The 24,820-nt window shown below is 32.5% G+C and overlaps 1 protein-coding gene and 1 long non-coding RNA gene across 2 annotated transcripts in view; both read left to right on the forward strand.

The window, feature by feature from the left end:
• LOC138128524 (knirps-related protein-like) overlaps window positions 1-17,165 on the forward strand; it is a 28,958-nt gene extending 11,793 nt beyond the window's left edge. Inside the window, exons 2-3 of the mRNA XM_069044727.1 lie at window positions 450-527; window positions 14,911-17,165. Coding sequence (XP_068900828.1) covers window positions 450-527; window positions 14,911-15,825 — 993 coding nt within the window. The 3' untranslated portion in view covers window positions 15,826-17,165. The remainder of the gene's footprint in view (window positions 1-449; window positions 528-14,910) is intronic.
• LOC138141598 (uncharacterized) overlaps window positions 1-24,820 on the forward strand; it is a 106,969-nt gene that overhangs the window by 40,386 nt on the left and 41,763 nt on the right. The window lies entirely within an intron of this gene.

Here is a 24,820-nt window from a genome sequence, read left to right on the forward strand (position 1 = left end):
TTTAATGAATCTGTTATTGAAACAAACTTTGATGAAACTCACGACTAGGACTACATCCTTTATGAAACGAAACTAATCCTCACTGTTATCCGTGTCGTGACCTCTTTGCGACCTCAATATATCATAAAGATCGTCATCTAAAATATGTATACGACCCAAAAATTCTTATTGGTCAAATTGCAGTACGACAAAGTAATTAACGGACATAATTCAAATATGACATGTATTACTTAGCGTTAATTGTTTGACCTTTAATCTCAATTTTAAGGTTATACAAATATGTATGCCCAAGCAACTGAGTTTTTAAGCTACTCTTCTGATTTGTAAAAAAATATAATACTGCTATTATAACGCCATAATAATTGTTAATACAATTTATTCAAAATACATATTGTGTTTATTTATTTTTTTACATATATCTATTTTACTCTAATTTTATTTGATTTCAGATGAACCAAACGTGCAAAGTATGCGGTGAACCAGCAGCGGGATTTCATTTTGGAGCTTTCACGTGTGAAGGATGTAAGGTTAGTATGTCGTGTAAAATATAGAAATTTGGTTAAAAAATAAGATAATAAATGTACCTACTTTGTGTACTACTATGGACAAATGTAATTTTTTTTCAACAAATACGCGCATCACCACAGTTTATGTCCCTTTCTTTTTATAACATGAGTTACACATTAAATCTTAATTTATTGTTTTTGTTTCTATCACATCCATTGTCGTAGCGAACCTAAGAAATATTGATCAATAAATTCGACTACGAATTTAGAGCAAATTATTTCATTTGTTTGTTTGTTTGCTTGCAATTTTGCATTGTCTGATCCAACTATGTACTTACAAAGTCGTAGCTCAGAAATCTATTGAAATAATAATTTTAGTAATATTCGTTTCAACAATTCATAGATTCAAGCCTAATCGGTAGAAAAGTAGAGGAAAAGTAACAATTTTCTTTTTTAGAACCCTACTGATAACTTAAATTACATTAAATCAAGTTTTGTTTCAAATAATTTTCGTAGAGAGAAAAATATAATTACTGATTCATAATCACATCTTATATGATACTTACCGTAGCGCCATTTGACGCCCGTCTGAACTTTTATGTATGCATATAGTGGTACTCATGTAGCACACAAAGTACAATGATATAAATATAACTTTCGTTTTTTGTCACGTAAAGTGACGTAAATTTTAAAGTAGCTCTATGAATATTAACTAAAGAGTACGACACTTACCTGAGCAAAATTATAATTATTAAACATATATAAATATAATACAGAATTTTAATAATAGATGTAATAATACACTTTTAATTAAAATTGTTTGCAATTTGAGCAATTACTGCCCCAGACAAAAAATATATTTAAGTTTTAACTGTATTTTTCTAATTTAATATTCAATCACATACATGTACCTACAATATAGCAATATGACAAACTTAGGAAATATATATAATCCTTTTTGGAACAATAAAATACATTGCGCAAATATAAACTGACCTTTCATGTCAGTTTTTAGGTATAACGTTCCAATTTTCTAATCGTTTCTCAATTAAAATTTCTAACAAAATTTCAAAAAATATTGTGCTTCAACAACCTGCAGTTGCATTGTACTCTTTATAATACCTTTGCTGAAATACGTCATTGAACCTAACAGTAAATCAAATCACTATCATTAACCTGTTTTTGTTATTGCGAGACATATCAACCATATTAAAGTAACTACGGTAATCCATTAATGACTACTATAAAATTTCGATTACTTTTCCTATATCACAAATATTACATAACAAAGCACGCAACTTGCATATACATAAATAGAATTGCAATGAAGACTAGCCATTTTAGTGACAATAGAGAATTACCAACCGAATAATCTGGCCGAGTTTTCATGGTACAATGGGTCTGAAATCGAGGGAATGACGTAATCCGAGGACATACGTCACGTGCGATGGCAGGACGTGCGTGCGTCCGGCACACTGCTGAATGGTGTAAAAGAACTAGAGCATGTAACTGATGGTTTTACACCAACTGCTTCGTAGATTTACAAATTATTTAAAAAACAAAAACAGCTACAGCTTCCACTATTCCCAAACCTTGAAGAAATAATTTATAAATACGCCTTTTAGTGCGTAAAAATATTAAATATCAGATCGACACTGAAAAAGAAATCGCATAGAAAAGTAAATATGTAGTAACTTTTAATACTAATTAATTTTTAAAATAAACTATTAACGTAACTATTTTCGATCGATATAAATTTGTTTAACTCTGCAATGTAGCTGTATACATTTTTTGTAATAAAGCAATTTTTAGATTAATAAAAAACATATTTATGACCATGAGTGACATTTTAAACATTTCAGCGTAATATGTTCTAATTTTATTATTGTGACTCTTCTATGGCAATCTTGAAATTCATTTGAAATATATTTGGTTGTTATCTGAAAATGAAAGCTATGTTTTATAATCTCTCAAAAATTGCTGCAATTACAAATTAAATCAATAAAAAATAATATCTAATACCTTTCGATAACTGAATCGTTGATTCTTGTATACAATATTTTAGACTGCCATAATTGCCGGTAGAGACTATGTGAGCCGAACCTGCAATATAACTATACACTGCGTTTTTTATTTCGGTGGACATACAATGGCTATGTTCAGTTCTAAAATGGACAAGTCAATTCATTTGAATTAGGCAACCAAACTTACATATCTATGTTCAGTAAAATAAAAACTCACGGTATAAGGGTGCGATAGACTACACCACTACGCCAGGCGAGCCTGTAATGTAAAGGGCACTTTGTGATACACCATGTGATTTATCACATGATTTTATCACAAGCAAGAATTTTGGTGTTTACACTAGGTGTTTTAACACACAAAGTTAGTCATAAGGCCAGTCACAAAGAAAATCATATCGAATCATAGGTCAGAATAGAACGATGTCTATTTCCATGTGAGTTTTCGAATGATTGCCGATAATATCGTGAATCTGCTTAACCGACATATGAGTTTTGAGGTTATATATTAAGTGTGAAGTGTGGCGGAAAATGGCTAGAAAGGTAAATACACTTCGCAGCAAAATTAAGAGATAATTTTCAAATAAACTTAAATTTTCTTTTCTTGACTTTTTCTACTTTATTACCTCGTAATTGTCCTCTTTGGACCAATATGATGCAGATTGACATTGTAATCAATAAAGAGTGGTTTGGAATAATTTTTCTAAGAAGTTTTTTTGCCCGCAAGCGAAGTCTAACACCAACAAACAACTAGCAATCTAACCTCAAACCCTAAAGTTTTAACGTTTGCTGCATATTTTCAATCACAGAGAAAGCAAGGAAGCAAGTCTCATAATGTAAACTTAAACAGGCCAAAATCACACTGATCATACGAATTCTGTATGATAAAATCATGTGATAAATCACATAGTGTAAGGCGCACTTAACATGTAATGCAAGCGTTCGTCTAAGGGCGCGTACAGACTACGCGAACCGAGCATGTAATGTAACATGTAATGTAATGCTCGTCGCAAAATTGGTGCCACGAACAGCCGACGAACCGAGCGCGCAACGAACAGCTTCTATACTCCGTTTACTGATAGATCGCACGGCTTTTCACAGACACAGAGACTAGTGTCTATGCTGCAAAAAGTCGAATAGCGCACATAACATTTGTTTATCATTAATACATACTCGAAGAATAAATAATTCAACTTCATTCAGATTCACAGCTGTAATTCTGTTAACAACATCATAGGCGTAGGAAAACTACTGGCGGGATGGAGAGTGCACGTTTCTCAGGTCCTCTCGGGCTGTTGATGTTGCTATGGAAACTTTAAAAAACGCTCGTTTTTGAAAGTTGGATTTATACACACTGAGGCGTGCTTTAATTAAGTAAAATAGGTTACCAATAAAAAAAAATATAACCATCACGGGTGCTGTGCCCGTATTTCGGCGATGGTCAGAATAAAATGGATGCCCGTTTTGGGGCCGATTTCTAATTTTACCTGAAAAGGTAGGAGGTTACAAGGAAGGGATTCGTAGCTAAAGTGTGCTTTTAAAATAAAATTTTCATTCTCCCGCGAACGTACAAGTAGTATCTTTTTTCGAGATTTTCGGTCCTATCATTGTCAATAATTTGTCAAAGTCTGTAGGAGACATTTTTGTAAAATTTTTATAATGTCCACTGACACGTTGAAGTTTTAAATCTTGCATAAGTTCATTAGGTACCGACGCGTTTTTTATAGAGTTCGGTTCGCCACCAACGTCGCCGCTTCTTCTCTTTTTTAATCATACATATTGCACCCATCGTAAAATAAAAAAAAAAGACAAAGCCATAACTGCACATCTTCGGAGAAAGTAGGTAGAATGTTGGTTGTTTTTTAGTTTTGGTACCGAAAATAGACTCCGTGTCATAAAAAAAAAACGAATTATAGTTTAAAAAAATTAAATTATAATCGAAGGTAAAATAACAAGACCTATTTTTTTTATCAGATTTAACAAATTAGGTCGCGTTATTTTTGGCAACACTAATTCCAGAATTCAAACTTTAACGTTAATTATTTATTTTTAATACTGACAGTTATTAAAAACACAATTATTAAAAACAATTTGGGAATCTGACAGGCGTAACATGCAATTTTATTCATTTTTGACAGAAGACAGACTAGGAAGACGATTTATCCGCGATAACATTTTTGATTGGATGAAAGCAAGCACTGAACACGCACGTTTGATGTAGGTATGTGGGAATTAATCTGTAGTAATATAACAATAATTGACTTAAACATCGGATTGATTTGCGAAGCTGATGGCATGCTCCATCTCGACTTATGCATTTTTACAACAAATTGACACAATTCGCATTATTGTAGAAAATGTGAAACTTATTTATTAGTTATTGTAGAGTTGCTTTCAAAAATAATAACCTATTTATTTTGTTCAGCATAAATGAAATGCATAAAAAACTACAATCAAGACCGTTTAAATAAGGGACAAAAACTAATGGTAACTGAAATTGTTGGAGATTAGATTTATGAGTTTATGACTGTAGTCAGCTCCCTTTGTCGAGATGCGTTTGTGAATGGCGCTTTGTGTTCGTCAGAAAACCGACACTGAGCGGAGCACTGCGAACCGTTCGTGGCGCGCATGCGCTCTCGAGGTTCACAGCTTCGCCGTCCAAATCAGACGAACCCATCCTTGTAATTTATTTAAAGAGTGTAGTAAGTTATGGTATGTATTTAATAAAATGTATGGATCACCATATTTGTAAGACAGCCTAACAAATTAATGAGTAAATGTTATAATCAACAGCAACTTCGCTCCTACCTTTTCAGGTAAAATTAGAAATCGGCCCCAAAAAGGGGCATTCAGTTATTCTGACGGACAAGCACCCGTGATGCTTAATAATATTTTTGCATCATCGGAACTATTAATAAATAGATAAAATTTTCTTTTTAATTTATTAAATTGTTTGATTTTTCCAAAGAAGGCATTTTTTACATTTTTCATACTAGTTTATGGCCCATTGCTCTGCGCGCTATGCCGAATCTAAACAATAATTTCTTATTTTATTACTTACCGTCTTTTGATAAGTAAATATGTTCATGAAATCGGTAAACACGTGAAAATGACCGGTGGTGCAAAAACGTTTTCTACTGACAAATTGTCATTACAAAAGTTTACCTGTAAAATAGTAAAGAAAAAAAAATTTCTTCATTTTCTTCATTGTTGAAGCTACTTTTAATTCGTTAAACAAATTTCTGAACTAACAATATTTGCGTTAATACTTACCTGCCTTAAATTGAGATTGCACATCGAAAAAGCGTATTCTTTTTGGAGATTTTCGGGTCCTATTTTGGTTAGTAAATTCTCACCGTCTGTGGGAGACATTCTGTTAAATATTTTATGCTGTCCGCTAATATGTTGGAACTTTAAATCTTTATAAAGTTCGTCGAGCCTTTTTCTCTTTTTTCATCAGATTCCACATAATTCTTATTGCATCACTACACAGAATTAAAGCTAATGGTTTTTCGTTATCACTCTTATCACATACAGGTCGCTAAAAAGTATCGATACAGCTAAATATTTTCAAAGCGGTTTAGCAGAGCTCGTTGAAATTTGGCACACATCTAGAAGTGTTTAAATTCTATAGGCTGATATTTTTTTCAATTTTATAACATCTTTTATTTTGAAGATACAAAGCCAACTTGATTTTTTTTACATGGCACGAGAGGTCAAATTTAACATCGTTAAAAAGAATATTTTTTTGTGAATCCAGTGATGTAGCACATGCATATCTTAATTTACTCGAAACTTTATAAAAAAATTATCGAATTAATAAAATTTGAATTTGACCTTTGGAATGTTTTTTTAGCCATTGTTAATTCTTTGCCGCCTGCACTTGGGCCAAAAAATTAATAAAAATAAATAATAAGTGTAGAAGTAAGACATTTAACTGAAACAGATACATTTTAATAAAAAAGATAAAAAGTTTAAACCCGAAATACATAATTTTTAAGCAAAAAAAAATTTCAAAATGGCGGCGATGGGGCCATGTGTTACTTCACTGAATTCACAAAAAATACTCTTTTCAAAAATATTACATTTAAATCCCCCGTGCCATTTAAAAAAAACCAAGTTAGCTTTGCATCTTCAAAATAAATGACGTTAGAAAATTGAAAAAACTATCAGATGATAAAATTTAAACACTTCTACCTGTGTGCCAAATTTCAATGCGTTCTGCTAAACCGTTCTGAAAATATTTAGCTGAATCCATACTTTTTAGCGACCCTGTATAATGTAGCTGTAATGACACGCAACCTCGGAACTATCGAACTGAACTGAGACGATTATAAAAAAAATCACTTAAAAACATAACGCACTGAAAAATACAAAACTCTTCATCCAGCCAGTAGTTATCCTATGCCTATGATGTTGTTTACAGAATTACAGCTGTGACTCTAAATGAAGTTTCAGTACAGGTATTTTCAATAATTGTTATAAACTGTTGTTGGAATTATTTATTCTTCGAGTATTAATGATATAGCAAATGTTATAAAGTGTAGACACTCGTCTCTGTGTCTATAAAAAAGCGCGCAATCTATCATCAGTGGACAGAGTATAGCTGTTCGTTGTGTGCTCGGTTCGTCGGCTGTTCGTGGCACCAATTTTGCGACGAGCATTACATTACATGTTACATTACATGCTCGGTTCGCGTAGTCTGTACGCGCCTTAAGGGTGCGTACAGACTAGGCGAGCCGAGCCTGTAATGTAATGTAACATGTAATGTAAGCATTCTTCTAATTTGAACGGGGCTGTGAACCCCGAACGAGCACGCTACGATCGCCCTGCGAATGGTTCGAGCCGCTCTGGTCGCTATCGGTGTTCTAACGAACACAAAGGGATTCGTCGTTCAAATGTGGACGTCTTTTAAAAAACCAACCATCCTCCCGCGAACGTACATACAAGAATCTTCAGTTCGTGGTGTAGACATTAAAAATATTTCTAAAGAATGTCTTCTGCAGTTAACAGAAAATTACAAACAATGTAGTGTCTTGTGGGACCTTAAGGACACGAGTTATTAAAATAAAAAAGTCTTAAAGAGGACCTCTGAAGAAGAATCGCCGATATACCTAACAAAATTACCGGAGGAATTTTGCAAACGAAAATGGCTGTATGTATATTCTAAAATATTATCATGTAGAGATTTTTTTTGTTAATTCAATGATATCTAACACGTTAACTTCGGTGCAGTATGCAATAGATACAAGAAATAAAGTACCTATTTATTAACATTAAGTTGAGTTTCTTTGAAAAATTTCAAATATCTCTAATTAATAATTTTTTAGAAATGCTACAGTTTATGCCCTTGTTGTTATTGCCTACTTGTTGATTTTATTATAAATATTCAATCTTCCTATTTAAGTAGTGTAATGGTGCGAGACGAAAACGTAAATGTAGTCAAGCTAATTTTATTATTATTATTATTATTTGATACAATGTCCAACGGGATTAAAACCCATTAACAGGACAAGGAATTAAATTAAAGAATAGAAATTGAGATTGAAAAGGATTCTAAACTTGCAAACTTTGGTAGTATGTATGTCTTTATGTTGAACATTAGTTCAACCAAATATATCAATCTCGTTCTCAATGGAGGTGTAATTTCCAAGCATACAATTTAAGGGATAGTTCATCAAGAGATTAGTCCGAGAGGTTGATAAATAAAAAGTGTTAGAGTTTCTAGCGTTACTCCTGGGAACTATGATAGAAATTTGTTGAAGAAGGGAAAACATTCTTGAACACCTGGTAAAACTTTAAACAGAAACAAGACGGAATGTTCTGTTCTTCTTGTAATAAGAGAAGTTAAACCAACCTTATTCAACAATATTTCTTGAGGACAACCTCTCTTCGGCCAGAAATACAGCACTTTTTAAAAATCTCCGTTGAACACCTTCCAATTCCGAGATGTAAACATTGTACATGGGGGACCATACGAGAGAAGCATAATCAAGTTGAGATCTGATGTTAAATTTTAAAGATTTTAAGCGATTTGGAGCCTCTAAGAGGCTCGTCGAACAAAAAAACTTGTTCGTGTGGTCAATTGGGCCTTTTTTGGCACTCGTGGATCTTTAAAACGCTCGTTTCACTCGCGTTTTAAAATGTCCCACTGTTGCAAAAAAAGGCCCAATTTACGCACAAACTCATTAAATAAACTACTATTTATTATACCTGAATCATAATCCCCGTTTTTGACACTAAAATGGCCTTTAAAACGCTAAAGCTTTAAAGGTTGCTTAGGTAACAACAAATTCATCTACATTTTGAACAATGATAAATGCACATTTATACACTATTTATAACAGATATACATGGCAACGAAACAACAACAATTGACCATTTTGTTATAATTTTCAGACTGTAGTGCAGGTATAATGAAAAATAAGCCTATGATACACATATATAAGGGCCTTTAAAGGCTTCCTTATAAACTTGTATCATAATATACTATTATTTCATACATTGCACCGAAGTTAACATGTTAGACTGAATTGTTATCATTAAATTAACAAAAAAAAAATCTCTACAAAATATAATATAAAATTTAGAATATACCTACCTCCCTACATGTAGCTATTTGAAAAAAGTAGACTTTACATTAAAATTGATTTAACGAAACACAAAAATAGGCATTTTTTAGGGTAATGGTACTTTTTTGAATTAAATGGAACAACAAATAACGAATTTTTCCATGTTCCTTTACGAATTGGAGATTCCTGATAAAAATGATGGTAATTGTTCACTTTAACTACTTCTGGAATTTTCGCGTTTTTTCTGGCTAGACAGCCTCAGGACGTCTTCCTACATCGTTTCCCACCAGTCAAACCTTGTGCAAATGAAAATTTTCCTTACCCTTTAGTTATACTAAGACTTGGCGCGACCTTGACGCGACCTTGAAACACAACAAGAGAGAAAAAAAAGGCATTTGCACAAGGTTTGAATGGTGGGACACGATCTAGGAGGACGCCCTGAGGCTGTCTAGCCAGAAAAAACGCGAAAATTCCAGAAGTAGTTAAAGTGAACAATTACCAAAATGATCCACGTTCGCGGCAGGTTCGTTGGTGCGTTTTTAAAAGACGTCCACACTTGAACGGCGAATCCCTTTGTATTCGTTACAAAAATCGACAGCAAACGGATCAGCAGGGCCCTGGTCGTAGCGTGCTCGTTCGGGGCTCGCAGTCCCGTCCAAATTAGACCAAAGTGTTACATTTCATGTAACGGCCCTTTAGAGCCCGTACAAATTGCGCGAGCCGAGCCTGTAATGTAAAAACACCAACGCGTTTATTTATACGCCGCACACAGGAATATTGGACGCTGAAAATTGATCAAAAGTCGAAAATTTAAAAATTCATTTCATTAAGTTGAACCATGTAGTGGGGTAATAGATAAAGTATGTTGTCATCTACCGGTTTCAAAAAAAAATGCACGATGGCGGACGCCCAGACGAACTTTATTGTTTCTCAGGGCTATGTTCTGACCTGGTACGTTATTGGTTATACGAAGTTTCAGTGTCAATTTTTTCTGTACTCATGGAGTTTTCTGTGATGGACTCGAGTCAGTAAGCGTTTTGATTATTTTTTTACTACTATTAACACAAAGGAACTGCAACTGGAAGTTATAAATAGCTTATGTTGTAAAAGTGGAGTGTTTTAAACTAATTTCCAAGGCCCACTTGTAATTTTTCGTGTACTAACCTCTGTACAGAAGTGACTCGAAAAGGAAAAAATCATCATAACACACCTATTATTTTTAAATATACAGGGTCGCTAAAATTATGGATACAGCTAAATATTTTCAGAACGATTTAACAGAGCTCCTTGAAATTTGGCACACTGTTAGGGGTGTTTAAAATCTATCATCTGAGATCTTTTTCAATTTTCTAACATCATTTTTTTTGAAGAAACAAGGCTAACTTGGTTTTTTTTTTCAAATGGCACGGACGGGGGGTCAAATTTAATATCTTTAAAAAGAGTTTTTTTTGTGGTTACATGGTCCAACTACATGAAATTAAATTTTAAATTTTTGACTTTTGATCAACTTTGACCGTCCAATACCTCTCTGTGTGCCGTGCCAAAACCAAATAACCACCACCTGTTGAATTACGTTGGTGAAAACAAAATTACATTAAGTGTATAATAGCAATTCTGATATTACTAGAATGCTAGACCAACCAAATCTAAGTACACAACGTTGCCGGTTGATTTTTTGGGTAGAATGCGGTGTTGGTGGTCATTTGGTTTTGGCAAAGACTATAGTTTGGACAGTGCTACTATACTTGGGCCAACCAACAGATATAGTAATAAAAAAAAGGCGATGTGGCCTAGTTGCGTAGAACGATATACGCCGAAGCCTGTTTCACAATGAAGCAGGTTCTTTGCCATTTGTCATTCTTATAAGTCTTGAAAAAAAACTATTTTGTAATACAAATCGAAAAATGCCAAGGAAAACAAACAAACATAAACACGTGGTCAAACTCCCGAAGCGAGGTTAAAACGAATGAGATGCCGGATGCCCCCAAGTAATTTTTGTGGATGTACATCAGGCTTTCGAAAATCTGCGCACGTTTTGAATAAGCCAATTGGAAGCTGCTATTTAAAATACGCGGGCACTAGGGGGCGGTTTTATTACTATATCTGTTGGTTGGCCCAAGTATAGCGCCCTGCGAACAGTTTGGACCTATCCGTTAGCTGTCGGTTTTTCTGACTAAGGGTGCGTACAGACTAAGCGACCCGAGCCCGTAATGTAGGTAACGTGTAATGTAAACATTCGTCTAATTTGGACGGGGTTGTGAACGTCTAACGAGCACGCTACGAGTCCCCTGCCACTGATTCGAGCCGCTCCGCTTGCTGTCGGTTTTCTGACGAACACAAAGGGAACGTAAACGATTTTTACCAAGAATCTTCAATTTGTGGCGTAACATGGAAAAACTTCATTATTTATTGTTTCACTTAATTTAAAAAAAAAACATAAACCCAATGATTATACCATTAACCATTATTCTAAAAAGTCCCTATTTTTGTGATTCTTTTACTTTTTTCAAGTGACTATATGTATTCTACATTTTATAGACTTTGTAGAGATTTTTTTGTTAATTCAACGAAAATAATTCAGTCTAACACGTTAACTTCAGTGCAATATGCAATAGATCCAAGAAATAAGATATTTATTAACATTAAATTGACTTTCTTTAAAACATTTCAAATGTTATATTATAGGCTTGGCTCGCGTAGTCTGTACGGACCCCTAACACAGAGGGATTCGCCGTTCTAGATTGGACGTCTTTTAAAACGCCTCCCACGAATATTGATCATTTTTCCCAAGAATCTTCAATGCTTCAATTCGTGGCGTATGTACTAGGCTCGCAAGGAGATCGCTGTACGGTCGTCGGAGACTCGCGGCGTCTTGGTTGCATCAATTTTTCGACGAGCATTATTATACGGGCTTGTAGTCTGTACACGCCCTTAGAAATACGTTTTCTGTTAAGTAAAGCTATTTATTACCTACGACCGTGTGTAATGAATCATTACTTCACGCATTATGCCAATCGCAAAGACTATAAAGTTGCCATGATACACATTAATATTAATTTTTCCAATTGAATTGTCATAATTATTAGGTACGGTTTTGAAAGGTTATAATGAAAGATCCTCGTCCGTAAAAGTCGTTAAATATTATACTGTTACAGTAAATTTAACAGGAATGTTGAAGTTGTATTTTCTTTTTATATAAAGAATATACTACGGGAACAAATTAATATTAGATACCTAAATGCAAACTAAAAAAAGGATATTTGAGTCAGCAAAACGAAGAAATTAAAATGTTTTATTTTTGTTAACACTGCCGTCCATTAATTTTATTACAAACAAGAAACCAGTTTTGGATACATTTTATTCCCATCGAAGTATGTATTTCTTTTCAATTTCTTTTCAATGTGTCACCAACAACTTCTAACATTTTTGCTACATATTTTGGACCTACTCTTCAATTTTAATTTCTTTTCATTCTCACTGTAGAACATGCCAAAACCCATTAATTTGCATAAATATCATTTTTCATATAAAACTATCTAATTCGTAACAGAATTTTCTTATGACACTGCAGGACGTTATGGTCAGAAACATTACCCTTTGATACTATATACTTTTTGAATTTTATATCGTTTTTGCAATATTTACCCTTCGCCGAAAACAGGTAAATTAAAATTAATTGACGGTCATTTATATTAGAGTAAAGAGCGATCAAATTAATTTGTAATCAAAGTTGCACTTTTTAAGCCCCATATCTTCAAAACCAGAAGATATAGGATTTTTAAATTATTTTTCTAATTATTTTCTAACATGAGTTGACATTGCCTCATTGAGTTGTTCCGCGAATTTTGGGGCAGCCAGTATAGACGACAAAATGAATTTTCAAAGCGTCAATCAATCTGACGCCACTTATTTTGGAAAAATGCTAGAACAAACAAAAATGTCAGTAAGTGTCGAAAAGTTCTTGCAGCGTTAATATCACCTTACCTTACTTTGCGATCGTTATCCTAAACACACATTTCAACTAGGAAATAGTGGGCATCCTTGTCTAATAATGGAAGTTTAAATCACTACAAAAAAGTTACTAAAATTACCAGATTTAGTTACTCAGTAAAACATAGTTAACTGTGCAGTTTCGTAAATTTTGACATTAGTGTCACACTCGCTTGGTAAAATGAAATTGTTAAAAAACGAAGAGCTTTTGGGAAAATGTTTATTGTCTGCATAAAAGCACAACGGCAGAGGCATTTTGATTACATTCGCCTTAAATCAAGATCATGTCTGTTTTCTCATTGTTCGAATACATTTTAACTTTTTCGTAAATCTCAGTTCTGACAAATTAAATTATTGAAAGCAAAGCCATCATGGTTTCTCATAATTTCATTTTAAAACAATACGATAGTTATAATAGCCACGTTAGCTTTGGAAATGTATGGGTTGCATTTTCGATTCCGTCGGACTCATTATCACATGTGAAATGCCCCTGTATATAAAAACGCAAGAAAATCTTCTTTTTAGTGGAGTAATTTGAATTTACTCTTCCTCGTTTCATTACTAAGAAAGCTGACGAAATTAAATACATATATACAGGGTGATTCATACAGTATCATATAAACTTTAACCTGTGGTAGATTCCAACCCGTAGACACTCTTACAAAAATGTCTAGTTTCTAAGATTAAAATTGTTGAAGATAAAGCATGTCGAAGAGTGTACTACCACCTTTTAAAAACTGCAAATAAATGAAAATATTTTACGTTGAAACAAACTGTCAGGCATTGTTGTCAAAATTAAACTAAAGCGAACTTGATAATACCGATGTTTTCTCTATAGCAACAATTGTTTGCTTCTTTTATGACATTCATGACATTTGTTATACATTGGACGTAAAGTGGAATAATTTAGCGAAGAATGGCATTTACTAATAGTGAAAAAACCGATATGGAAATTTTTGCCAATTTTTGATGTATAACTCAAAATTTTATTGTCAGGAGACCGGAATCTGCCACTGGTTAAAATATTTATGAAACTATATGAATCACCCTGTATATAAACATATATTTCAAAATTGCAAAGGTGCCAAACCAAAAAAGGTTATTGCAGTTTTCCATTATTGAAATTTCATTTTTGAAAAATGTTTATTTAAAATTAAAATTATATTAATTTTTTTAACGATTTTTTTTCACTTATTTTAAATAAAATTTAATATTATGGAAGATCAGAAGATAGTGAAATATCAAGACAAATATAATGTTATAACTGAAAATGATTGCACTAATTCAAAAAAAATATATTATTAAATAATCAAATTCAACTAAAATTGTAACCTATTATCTTATTATTAATAATTTAATCAGCATCCAACATTTTTTTACAAATTACAAAGACTAAAAGGTCCGAATCAGATTGTGGGTGCAGAAAAGTGTTTGTGTCGTACTATTCATTTGCATAACAGCAAACAGTTTCAATTTGAATATAATTGCATACAATTAACCGGCGATTACACAGTTGGGCAGTAGAGCGCTAGGTGCGGGGAAAGTGCTAAGTGCGTTGCATGCGAGCTAACCCGAGCAAGCCTTACGTCATTCGTCTTCCGACCTAGTAATCCACATGCCCAACGGGCCGGTCCGACCCGCCAATGCCGCCCTACAACAACAATACCTGCATGCACAATTTCACTTTTATTGTGGCATTGTAGCTAACATGACGCAACCTCCTTGGCCGGAAGAACAATTACTCGGATCGATATTTATTGCACGGGAAAAGCGATTATCGGGATGCAAGTGCAATGTCTAACGTATTTTTATTTGTTACAGTCGTTCTTCGGAAGATCTTACAACAACCTGAGCTCCATCTCGGAATGCAAAAATAACGGTGAATGTGTAATCAATAAGAAGAATAGAACAGCATGTAAAGCATGTAGACTTAGAAAATGTCTCATGGTTGGGATGTCAAAAAGCGGTTCGAGATATGGAAGACGATCGAACTGGTTTAAAATACACTGCTTGCTTCAAGAACAACAACAACAGCATCAACAGTCAGGAAGCACAATTCAATCTGGACTAAAAGTGCCACAAAAAACTCCATCTCCACATCAAGCGTTAAGTTTAGGTCTTTTAAGTCAACCGTTTGGTCATCCGCTTATCCACCATATCAACAAAACCAAAGAAGAACTGATGCTTCTTGGATTAGATGAATACAAAAATTCAGCCTCACCTTCTGTAAGTTCACCAGAATCACATAATTCAGATTCATCAGTAGAAATTAGCGATGCTAGAAGGATGCCCCTTTTTCATGGATTACTTCCTCCGACATTCCTACCTCCACATAATTTATTGTTTCCTCCTGGCTATCCACCTTTGTATCCGGGTCTCTTGCAACCAACAAACAACAACAATCGATTAATGAGAAATCATAACCCAGGAGTTGAGGCTTTCAGCAAGAGAGTGTTTCTAGATGCTGTTTTGCAGTCACAACGATCTCCAACACCAGAAGTAGAAGCATCGCCTTCTGCCGAGTCCCCGATTCAAGAAGATCCGATAGATCTTAGTATGAAAACTTTAAGTGAACGAGGGTCGTCGCCAGCTCACAGCGAACGTTCAGATTCTGTTGTAACGGAACGAGGGGCTGGCAGTGAAGCAGATGAAGAAAGCGATTGTGACTCTGAAAAGGATATAAAAAGAATAAAATTAGTTAGGCCCACGCCGCTAGATTTAACCACAAAAGTGTGATACCTCGTGCATTCTCTTAAATATTTACCACTGTGTTCGATTCGAGTATTTAATGACAACTTCACTCAATAATGCAAGCGTACAGATTTGGCTTGAAAACTGGTCTAATTATAGGCGTGGGAATTTTGAAAATGTGCTATTGAAAGGATATGACGTTGACGGATGCCTCAACTCAACCAGGAACAATACGGCATTAATGTGCAAGACTTAATCAACGTGTTGACCTGCCTCACAATTGGGTTGACCTCTTCAATTGATTGATGGGTTATCCTCGTATCTGTATATCGCACAAAACATCTTATATTCGCTCCTATTTGCAGCTCGCTAATCGTCTATCAACTTCCAATCTAAACGTATCGTTAACGTAATTATTAAGCCGACTGTAGACCATTAATCTTGCCCCGATGATGGCAGCTATTAGCGTCGATCGTGTGCGCCTAACTGCATCATAATGTATTTTGCATTAACAGAGAAGAAAATCTTTGGGTGGCCCCAACACAAATTTAAATAACACTCTGTATACTAAAAAAAATTAGTTTACTCCAAATTCTGTTACAGACTCCGGCCATCTAAAAATTATCTTTGAAGTCATTTTCAAAAAAAAACAAATCCGTTCATACTCATTTCTCATTTGATACATGAAAACGTTATGTTACCATAAAGTATATTAATAATTTAGTATTTAAGGCATACACACAGCAGGTATTCTGTTCATAAAATATTAGTAGATACATATTGTATCAAAGTTAACAGAACGTGGACAAATCAACATTAACAAATTCCGTTATTGGAAAACCAACTTTGTAAATAGCACTGTTTTTTTTTTATTGTTGTAAATTGTAATAAACTTTGTTTTTCAATTTTTCTAGTGATATTTTAGTTAATTGCTCTTTAAATAAAATGTGAATATAGTTGGCCAGTATATAGATGTATCCTATAAGCTTATGTGAGATTTTTTTGTAATTATTATTGTAAATAGTTATACGAGGAGTGCAATGTTAGGGTTTATCTTTGATCTGTTTTTAATTTATTTATGTAATGGCCAGTTTTCTTCTGGCACTTCTTACTTTAGTAAATACGACATTGTTATGTTTCTAGCAGAATAGAAACACACCGACTTAGACAGGCCAATATTAGATGGGCATTTAAAAAAAAATAAAATGTAATTGATTGTATTTTATATTATTTATCTGTTGTTAATAATACAACGTTGTTTGATGATTGCAACAATTCCTGTTTGTTTATCAGGGACTTGGGCCAGTTGAATGTGCGAGAATGAATGCCAACGCATGCCTGCCTAAAAATTGTTGTATAAAATTTTAAATAAATTATAATACAAGTTACGGTCTTTTTATAGCTACTTATTCTTCCGATTGTAATATGAAGATAAGAAAGTATAAAAAATAATAAATCTGGTTCAGTTAAGATCTTGCTATCGGTTTTATAGTTTTGGCAAATAGGTACGACGCTGCCTTCATACTTATATTTCACATGTCTTAAAGTATGTATTTATAATTGGATAACCGGTTTGTTTAATTCAGTAAATGCAATTCTATACCATAATATGCGCATCATAAAATTATTTCTCAGTGTGACATCAACTTTTAATAGAGATTTTTATTAATAACATAAATTGTTATATCTTCTCTAATGTTGACGCTAATTAATGATTGTAATCTTATCTTACGATACATGAGGCAATCAACTCGTTTTTAGAAGGTTGATTTTCTTTCTAAAATTTAATTTTAATTGTGCATAATACATATGTGTCTTTTCTTACAGAATCCAAAAATATTACGAATAAAGCACACAAAAGTTGTCAACAGTTAGCGAAATATGTAGGCATTTTAACGTAACGGATGTTTTTAAGGTGTTTTATTCGTGTCAGTGCACCGAGTGATCAAATTGAAGATCCTGACAATAGCTGTAAGTAAATAAACCCTTTTATTATTTTATATTATGTTTTATATTTATGTTTTATATTACGATGGTTTTAAGGAAATACTTGCATATTTGGAAAACAATTATTTAATAGTCATCGGTAAAATAAAATAATATTTTTGAGGCGAAAAATTGAAAGAACTAAATTTAAAGATTTTACGTGCTTTAATTAAATCACTGATTTACATTAGTTTTAACATTCAAAATTTGGTAAAAAAAACATGCATATCAGTTTTAGAGCTTGAGATGTAAATTACTAAATAATTATTTTGTGTTTATTTTGATTTAAAAAGCTGTCCCAAAAATCTAACATTCTATACATAGTTGCACTACCATTAGAACTGATTGAAACAATTAATTACCTCTACCTTACGTATACCAAATAAAGTTAAATATGTAAATAAATAAAATTCAATAAAACTATGATTGGAATTAATATTTACCATTGAGTCTAATCAAATTTTTATACAAGGTATTTCACCAGTGAAATAAGCCCGACGGAATTGAACATGTAACCCACAATACATTTTCAAAGTTAATGTGGCTGTTTTAAATATCGTATTGTTTTAAAATGAAATTATGAATCTATGATGGCTTTACTTTCAATAATTTTATTTGTGGCAACCGACATTTACGACGAGACAAATGAGTATTCGAACGATGAGAAAACAGACATGATCCTGATGTATGGCGAATGTAATAAAATTGCTTCTGCCGTTGTGCGTTTGCAGATAATAAATATTTTCCTAAAAACCCTTCGTTTTGACAATTTCATTTTACCAAACGAATGACGTTAATGTCAAAATTGACGAAACTACACAGTTAACTATGTTTTACGTTTTTTAAATCAAAAAACAAATATCAAAATTAGCTTTGCAAATGTATTGTGGGTTGCATTTTCAATTCCGTCGGGCTCATTATCACTCGTGAAATACGACATATAGATATGGACTGCTAATGTAGGCTGCGCGAAGGAAAAAGCGTAGAAAGAGACAGCAATAAAGGGAACGCTATCGCTACCTTTCTTTTAACGTCATTTATTATTGATGGACCAATAAGAAAATATCAGAGAGAAGGAACTGAGCCGCTTGTTATATACTCTCCAGTTGTACCATTTAAAAATTAAATTCAGAATTACCAACTCAAACAGTCTTTCTTGGTCACCCTCCGTAGGTAGTTAGGTACTATTGGGAGCATGGAATTTCGGGCAGCAATTTAAATGTCATTTAAAAAAACCCAATGTAGTCTAAGCTTTATTGTCATAAATGTCATAATTAATTTTGACTGGACTTCAAAATAAACTGTCACAAATATTATGCACAATTATTTTACATTTTGGCTATTGATTTCCAAAATTTAATAAAACACTGTTCAGTTTTTGGAAAATCACATCTAAGCACCTGCAACTTTTCAGGATTGATGAATGCAATTTGTGAAAATGATATGTGACAATAGTGGATATTAAAATGAGGTTATTGATACGTCTATTTCACATTTTATATCAGTCAAATTTCAAGTCTGCCCGAAATTCCGTGCTCGCAATAGTACATACTATCGTGTCAAAAATAAATTACTCCCTAGGATTTAGGGATATTCGTTACTAGGTTGCCATAAATTTGGTTAGGTTGGACATTAAACGCTGTTCAAAGATGAAAAAACCATTGTGGTCCAAATAACAAACATTTTTCATGACATTTCCTATTACTTATCACAGTGAAAGATAAGTCATTTGCACCACATTGGTTTTTTGATTTTTGAACAGCGTTTATGTAAAGTTGACTCAAGTTGCAAAAAACCATTTTGCATTTGCAACAGCATTTTTATGGCATTAGTCATTTGAAATTACTTTAAAACTGTACTTATATGGAAAATATTCAACCCAAACTATGATTTTCTGGTCCCTTTCTGCCCTTATTTGGTTCAAAAATATGAAAAAAATGCTGTTGCAAATGACAAGTGGTTTTTTGCAACTTGAGTCAACTTTAGTTTCTGGTGGCAAACAAAAGATAACTCAAAAATGTAAGGCAGCAAATTCCTTGTAACAGTTGCAAATTACTAATTTCTCGCTAAGTGATAGATGATTTTTCGTTTCACCATCAATTTTGGTTTCTGGCGGCATATTTAGTTGGACTTAATCTCTCAATTCATGGTAACCAACCTTAGGCATACAAAATTACTTTTGAAATTTCTAGTTACACACAACAAGAAAAACGCCATTTCTCTAAAAGTTCGAAATATAGGGAGCAATTTATTTTTGACACGATGGTAGTTGCAAATAACATAACAACATAATTATTCATTTACTAAAATTTCTATCATTATTTCCTCTAGTGCCGTAGATCACACGCCGATATAAAAAGTAAAAAGCAAGACGCCAGTTTAAGTTCAAGTCGTAAATCAGATTTTCAGTCCCGCATTTAAATTTAATTTAACTGGATATTTATGTTTTCTTTTATGATATATCCAACACTAAAACGTACAATCAGACCATTCAAATATCTGTGCTTTCGAGATAACCCGACCGAACCTATGACAATTCATGAATATTAGCATACGAATATGGTCATTAGTACTGTAAAAATTCAACCGTTTGGAGTATGAAATATGATGGTAGGTCTTCACCAATCAAAAGGTCACTTAGTGATGGTAACCTTATATTTAATTTATATGGCGCAGGTCTACATATTAGAAATCTTACGATTAATAATTAAATAATGTTCCGTTAAGACAATTTATTAAATGTTATTTATTGACTTTTAAATCTTATCTTTTTTATGGTGTTATTATAGTATATATGTAATTAACATTATGAATTTAGAAGTTAGTTTATAAACTAATTTTAATTTTTTATTTATATAGGTATATTTATATCTAATTATTATTAATATGATTTTGTTAACTCTATGTACATATTCAGTGTATAGACAATTATTTTATAGTATGTACCTATAGATACTTTTAAAGAAGATTTGACTGAACAAACAAAGAATTGTTCTGATAAAGAAAAAGATTTCCGCTGTAAAATGTAAAAATATTTTAATATGTAGGTATATGTACATATTTGTATTCTAGATATTTATTTAACCGGCATGAAAATGATATGTCTCTGGATCCAAGAATGCACCATAGATTCTAATCAAAGACAAGAAATTCATAATTTAATTAAATATAATACTGTTGAGACAAGCAAATAAAATATTTTTTATAAATGTACTACTTGCTTCCACTTAGCTTACTCGTCTCATTTTATCTACCTACTCTCTTAATTATTTGTTAGCACTAATCAGATAAAAGAAAGTTTATTATTGTGTCGTATAAAGATGACTTCAAACATTAAAACCAGATTTTAGGTAATGGTGTGTAAGACTGTTAGAACTTTAAATTAACAATTAAAATATTACATGAACTAAACCGCTTCTACAAACAATAATTATAAAACAAGTCTTTGCATTCTGGTTCTATTTTTAGATTATTATTTGCAGTCTAAACCGTAAAAGTAATGAATACTTAGCAACATATCGCTGTGGTATTTTTTATTTGCTACCATTATACCTGTACTTTAAAAAATGAAAATTGATGATCTAATTTCTTATCCCTTGTTAAACTATGCGGTTTGAGTGTTTTTTTAGTTTTTTCGCGAGACCATCCATAAAAACAATATGCGTAACTTAATATAGACAACCAGTAATGACATAGTTGTTGTGTTTCGAGTAAAACGCATGTAAATTACTTATCTCAAACGAAGATCTAGTAATTATGAAAAAATCAATTTTAAAAAATTTCATTAAATTAATCAAAGTAAATGTACTCAATTTACATGAAAATGTAATTTGCTTAGAAATGCACAAAGCGTCGGTATTAAAATTAGATATTAGATATCCTTTATATATAAGTACATGAGATGTTAGTGGGAGTGCCTGGAACTAAAAGTGTTGTGCCACATATCAGAGGTCGTGACCTTTAGCTCTTCTCCGCATATAAGAAGTAAAAGACATCCTCTTAGGTGACTACGAAGGAAGATACATTGCTCGCAGTATTTTTACGCCAACCTCCACTAGTTTCTATCGATGATTTTCAATACAAATCTTCAGACGAGTTTCAATTTCCATGAATAGTGAACATATTTAGGTGGTTATGAGAATTTAAATATTTTTAGTTTAGGCTCGGAACAGTCTCATAAATACAAAATAATAGTCGCACTAATTTACATAATAACCAATTAACGGAGAACAGACAACAGGCAGTTATTATAATAAATTCCCTTTACAATAGTAGTAAGTAAGAAAAATTAACAATTTTATTTTATGAAAAAATAGTATATTAAAGTATAAGTGGATAAAAAGGTCTTTAAAACACGCGCGAATTTTCGGGCACGACGACGAGTGTTTTAAAGACCAGTTATCCACGAATACTTTACGCTATTTTTTTTATTGGTACACTTTGAAATCATAAATATTAGAAAAAATGGGAATAAGAACGTGAATACATTAGTGATATGACATGAATATACCTTTTGTTGTCATGGAAAATGAAAAAAACCAAAATTAATTTCCAATCTGTCACTTAATCTCAACTATATTATTCACATTCATTTAAAAGATTAAGATTGTTGAATATTTGATTAAAGCTTTTGAAACGTTTATTTGTTAGTAGTATTTTATTTGATGTTACAAGGTACTCCTGTCAGATCAATAATTAATAAGTTAATATTTAGACTTCACGTTTCTCCGGTCCTCTCGGATTGTTGATGATGAACGCGCGTTTTTAAAAGTTCCATTTATACACGCTCAGGCGTGTTTTAAATGAGCAAAATAGCTTACCAATAAAAAAATAGTATATTATGATACAAGTTTATAAGGAAGCCTTTAAAGCACGCGCGACGAGTTTAAGAGCACGACGCGTAGCGGAGTGCTTTTAACGTCGCAAGTGCTTTAAAGGCCCTTGTAAACGTATATCATACGCTATTTTTTATTATAACTGCACTAAAATCTGAAAATTATAAGAAAAAAAAGCAAACTGAAATACCTTTTCCGAAATAATCTGTGTCATTAATCGTTGATATAGAAATGGTCAATTGTTACTATTTTGTTGCTATCATAAATTGTGTATAAATGTCTATTTATCATTGTTCAAAATGTAGGTGAATTTGATGTTATCTAAGCAACCATTAAAGCTTTAGTGTTTTAAAGACCCTTTTTCGCACGCATTTTAGTGTCAAAAACAGGGATTATGATTCAGGTATAATAAAAAAACTATTTATTAAAATTATAACATGTAGCCGGTTAGTAATTATTAGACTAAGGCCCGGTTTATTTACCTTCAAGTAACTTTATTTGAACGGTAATTAATTATCATGGATCTACCAATAGCAGATTCTACTGGCCAGATAAATTTACTTGAAGGTGAATAAACCGGGCCTTAACCTTAAACATTTTTCAAATAGATCTAGATATATTTATTAATTTATTAATTAAGTAATTTAAATTAATGTTCTTATAAAAATTCATCTTTCTAAAAAAATTATTTTTACCAAATTAATATTTCTGTCAATTTTCGATTAAGTTTGTACATATCACAGTTTTGTAAGTGACTAGAAAATTCTTCTAGTTTAATGATAAAAAAAAATGTAAAAATGACATGATGAAACGTTATACCGAGCGATCCAAAAGTCTTTCTATCAAGTGAGCCATGACATTATTATAATTACACCATAAAATAAAAAAATGTGCAATTAAAAATATCAAAGGATACGGACAGACTAATAAAACATATTTTTAATTTTCATTTAATATGCGCCAAATATGCTGCAGCCCAAAGGCATTCGTTTCCACTGGCATGACCCACTTGATAGAAAGACTTTTGGATCACACGGTATATTTAATGTTCGACTGTGTTGTCATTAGAGACATTAGAGTGTTGTTATTAGAGAAATAATCCCCTAGAACATTATCTTCGAATAACAGGCTCTAGGGCGTTATAAGTTCGTTATTGCTTAGTTACGACCAAATTTTGATTGATTGATATAAATTAATCAAATCATTGTCAATCTAAAAACACACGAAACTAGTCGGACATTACCTTTTGAAGGCACCACGGGTGTTAAGATACGCCCTCGGTCGGCGTACTCCCCTCGGGCCTGAGGCCCTCGGCTTTCACTCTGCCGACCTCGCGCGTTACCAACCTTATAACACCCTTGATACCTTAATAACTATTATTAAATCTAAATAATGCATTTAATTGGTAGGTATAAACTACTGAATTGTTAATCAACCAATTTCTTGCAGACAGGACAAATTTCTATTTGTGTGTTTTCATCCCCGTATCGTTAAATACCCATATTAGATAATAAATATTTAAGAACAATAATAACTAATGTGTTATTATACAGGGTGTCTCAGCTAAGATTTTCGAGCCTAATATCTCGGTTATTTGCCAACGGATTTTTATGAAATTTAAAATACAGATATTCTAGAGACGGTGAAGGTTCAACTAGTAATAATAAAATTACCTCAAGATAAAAAATTTAATTTTAACACATGTTTCCTTTACTAAAAATTAAGCGCGATTATTATTCGATTGTTAAATATTAAAAAATAGGGGTCTACATAAACAATTAACTAAATCACTCGTCTGATTCAACGAAAAGATTAGATTTTGTCATTAAACATTTAATGTAAAATTTTAAGGTATTTGAGCAGTTACCTTTTGAAACGATTGATGATTAATTGCCAAGCAACATTTTGTACACTCTTTAAAGTCTGTCAAAATTGGACGCGCTTTATTAGAAACGTGAAATTGTGAAAATTTATTGAAAATACTCTAAAAATAGACTACAATGGCAGAAATTTCAATATTGTTAAAAAAGGAAAAAAATTTTGCCTATGGAGAGTTTCGTAAGAACTTCAATGACACTGTTTGTTTTCTCGTGGAACACTATCCAAATGTAGGCTTTAGAAAATGTAAGGTTAATTTATTTGAAGACACAGAAAGCGTACGTGAACTAAATTACCTTGCTAAAATATCCCGATCGTGTTTTAGTCCTTTATGGAAGAAT

This window comes from Tenebrio molitor, chromosome 1 (genome assembly GCF_963966145.1).
Source record: "Tenebrio molitor chromosome 1, icTenMoli1.1, whole genome shotgun sequence".
Classification (NCBI taxonomy): domain Eukaryota; kingdom Metazoa; phylum Arthropoda; class Insecta; order Coleoptera; family Tenebrionidae; genus Tenebrio; species Tenebrio molitor.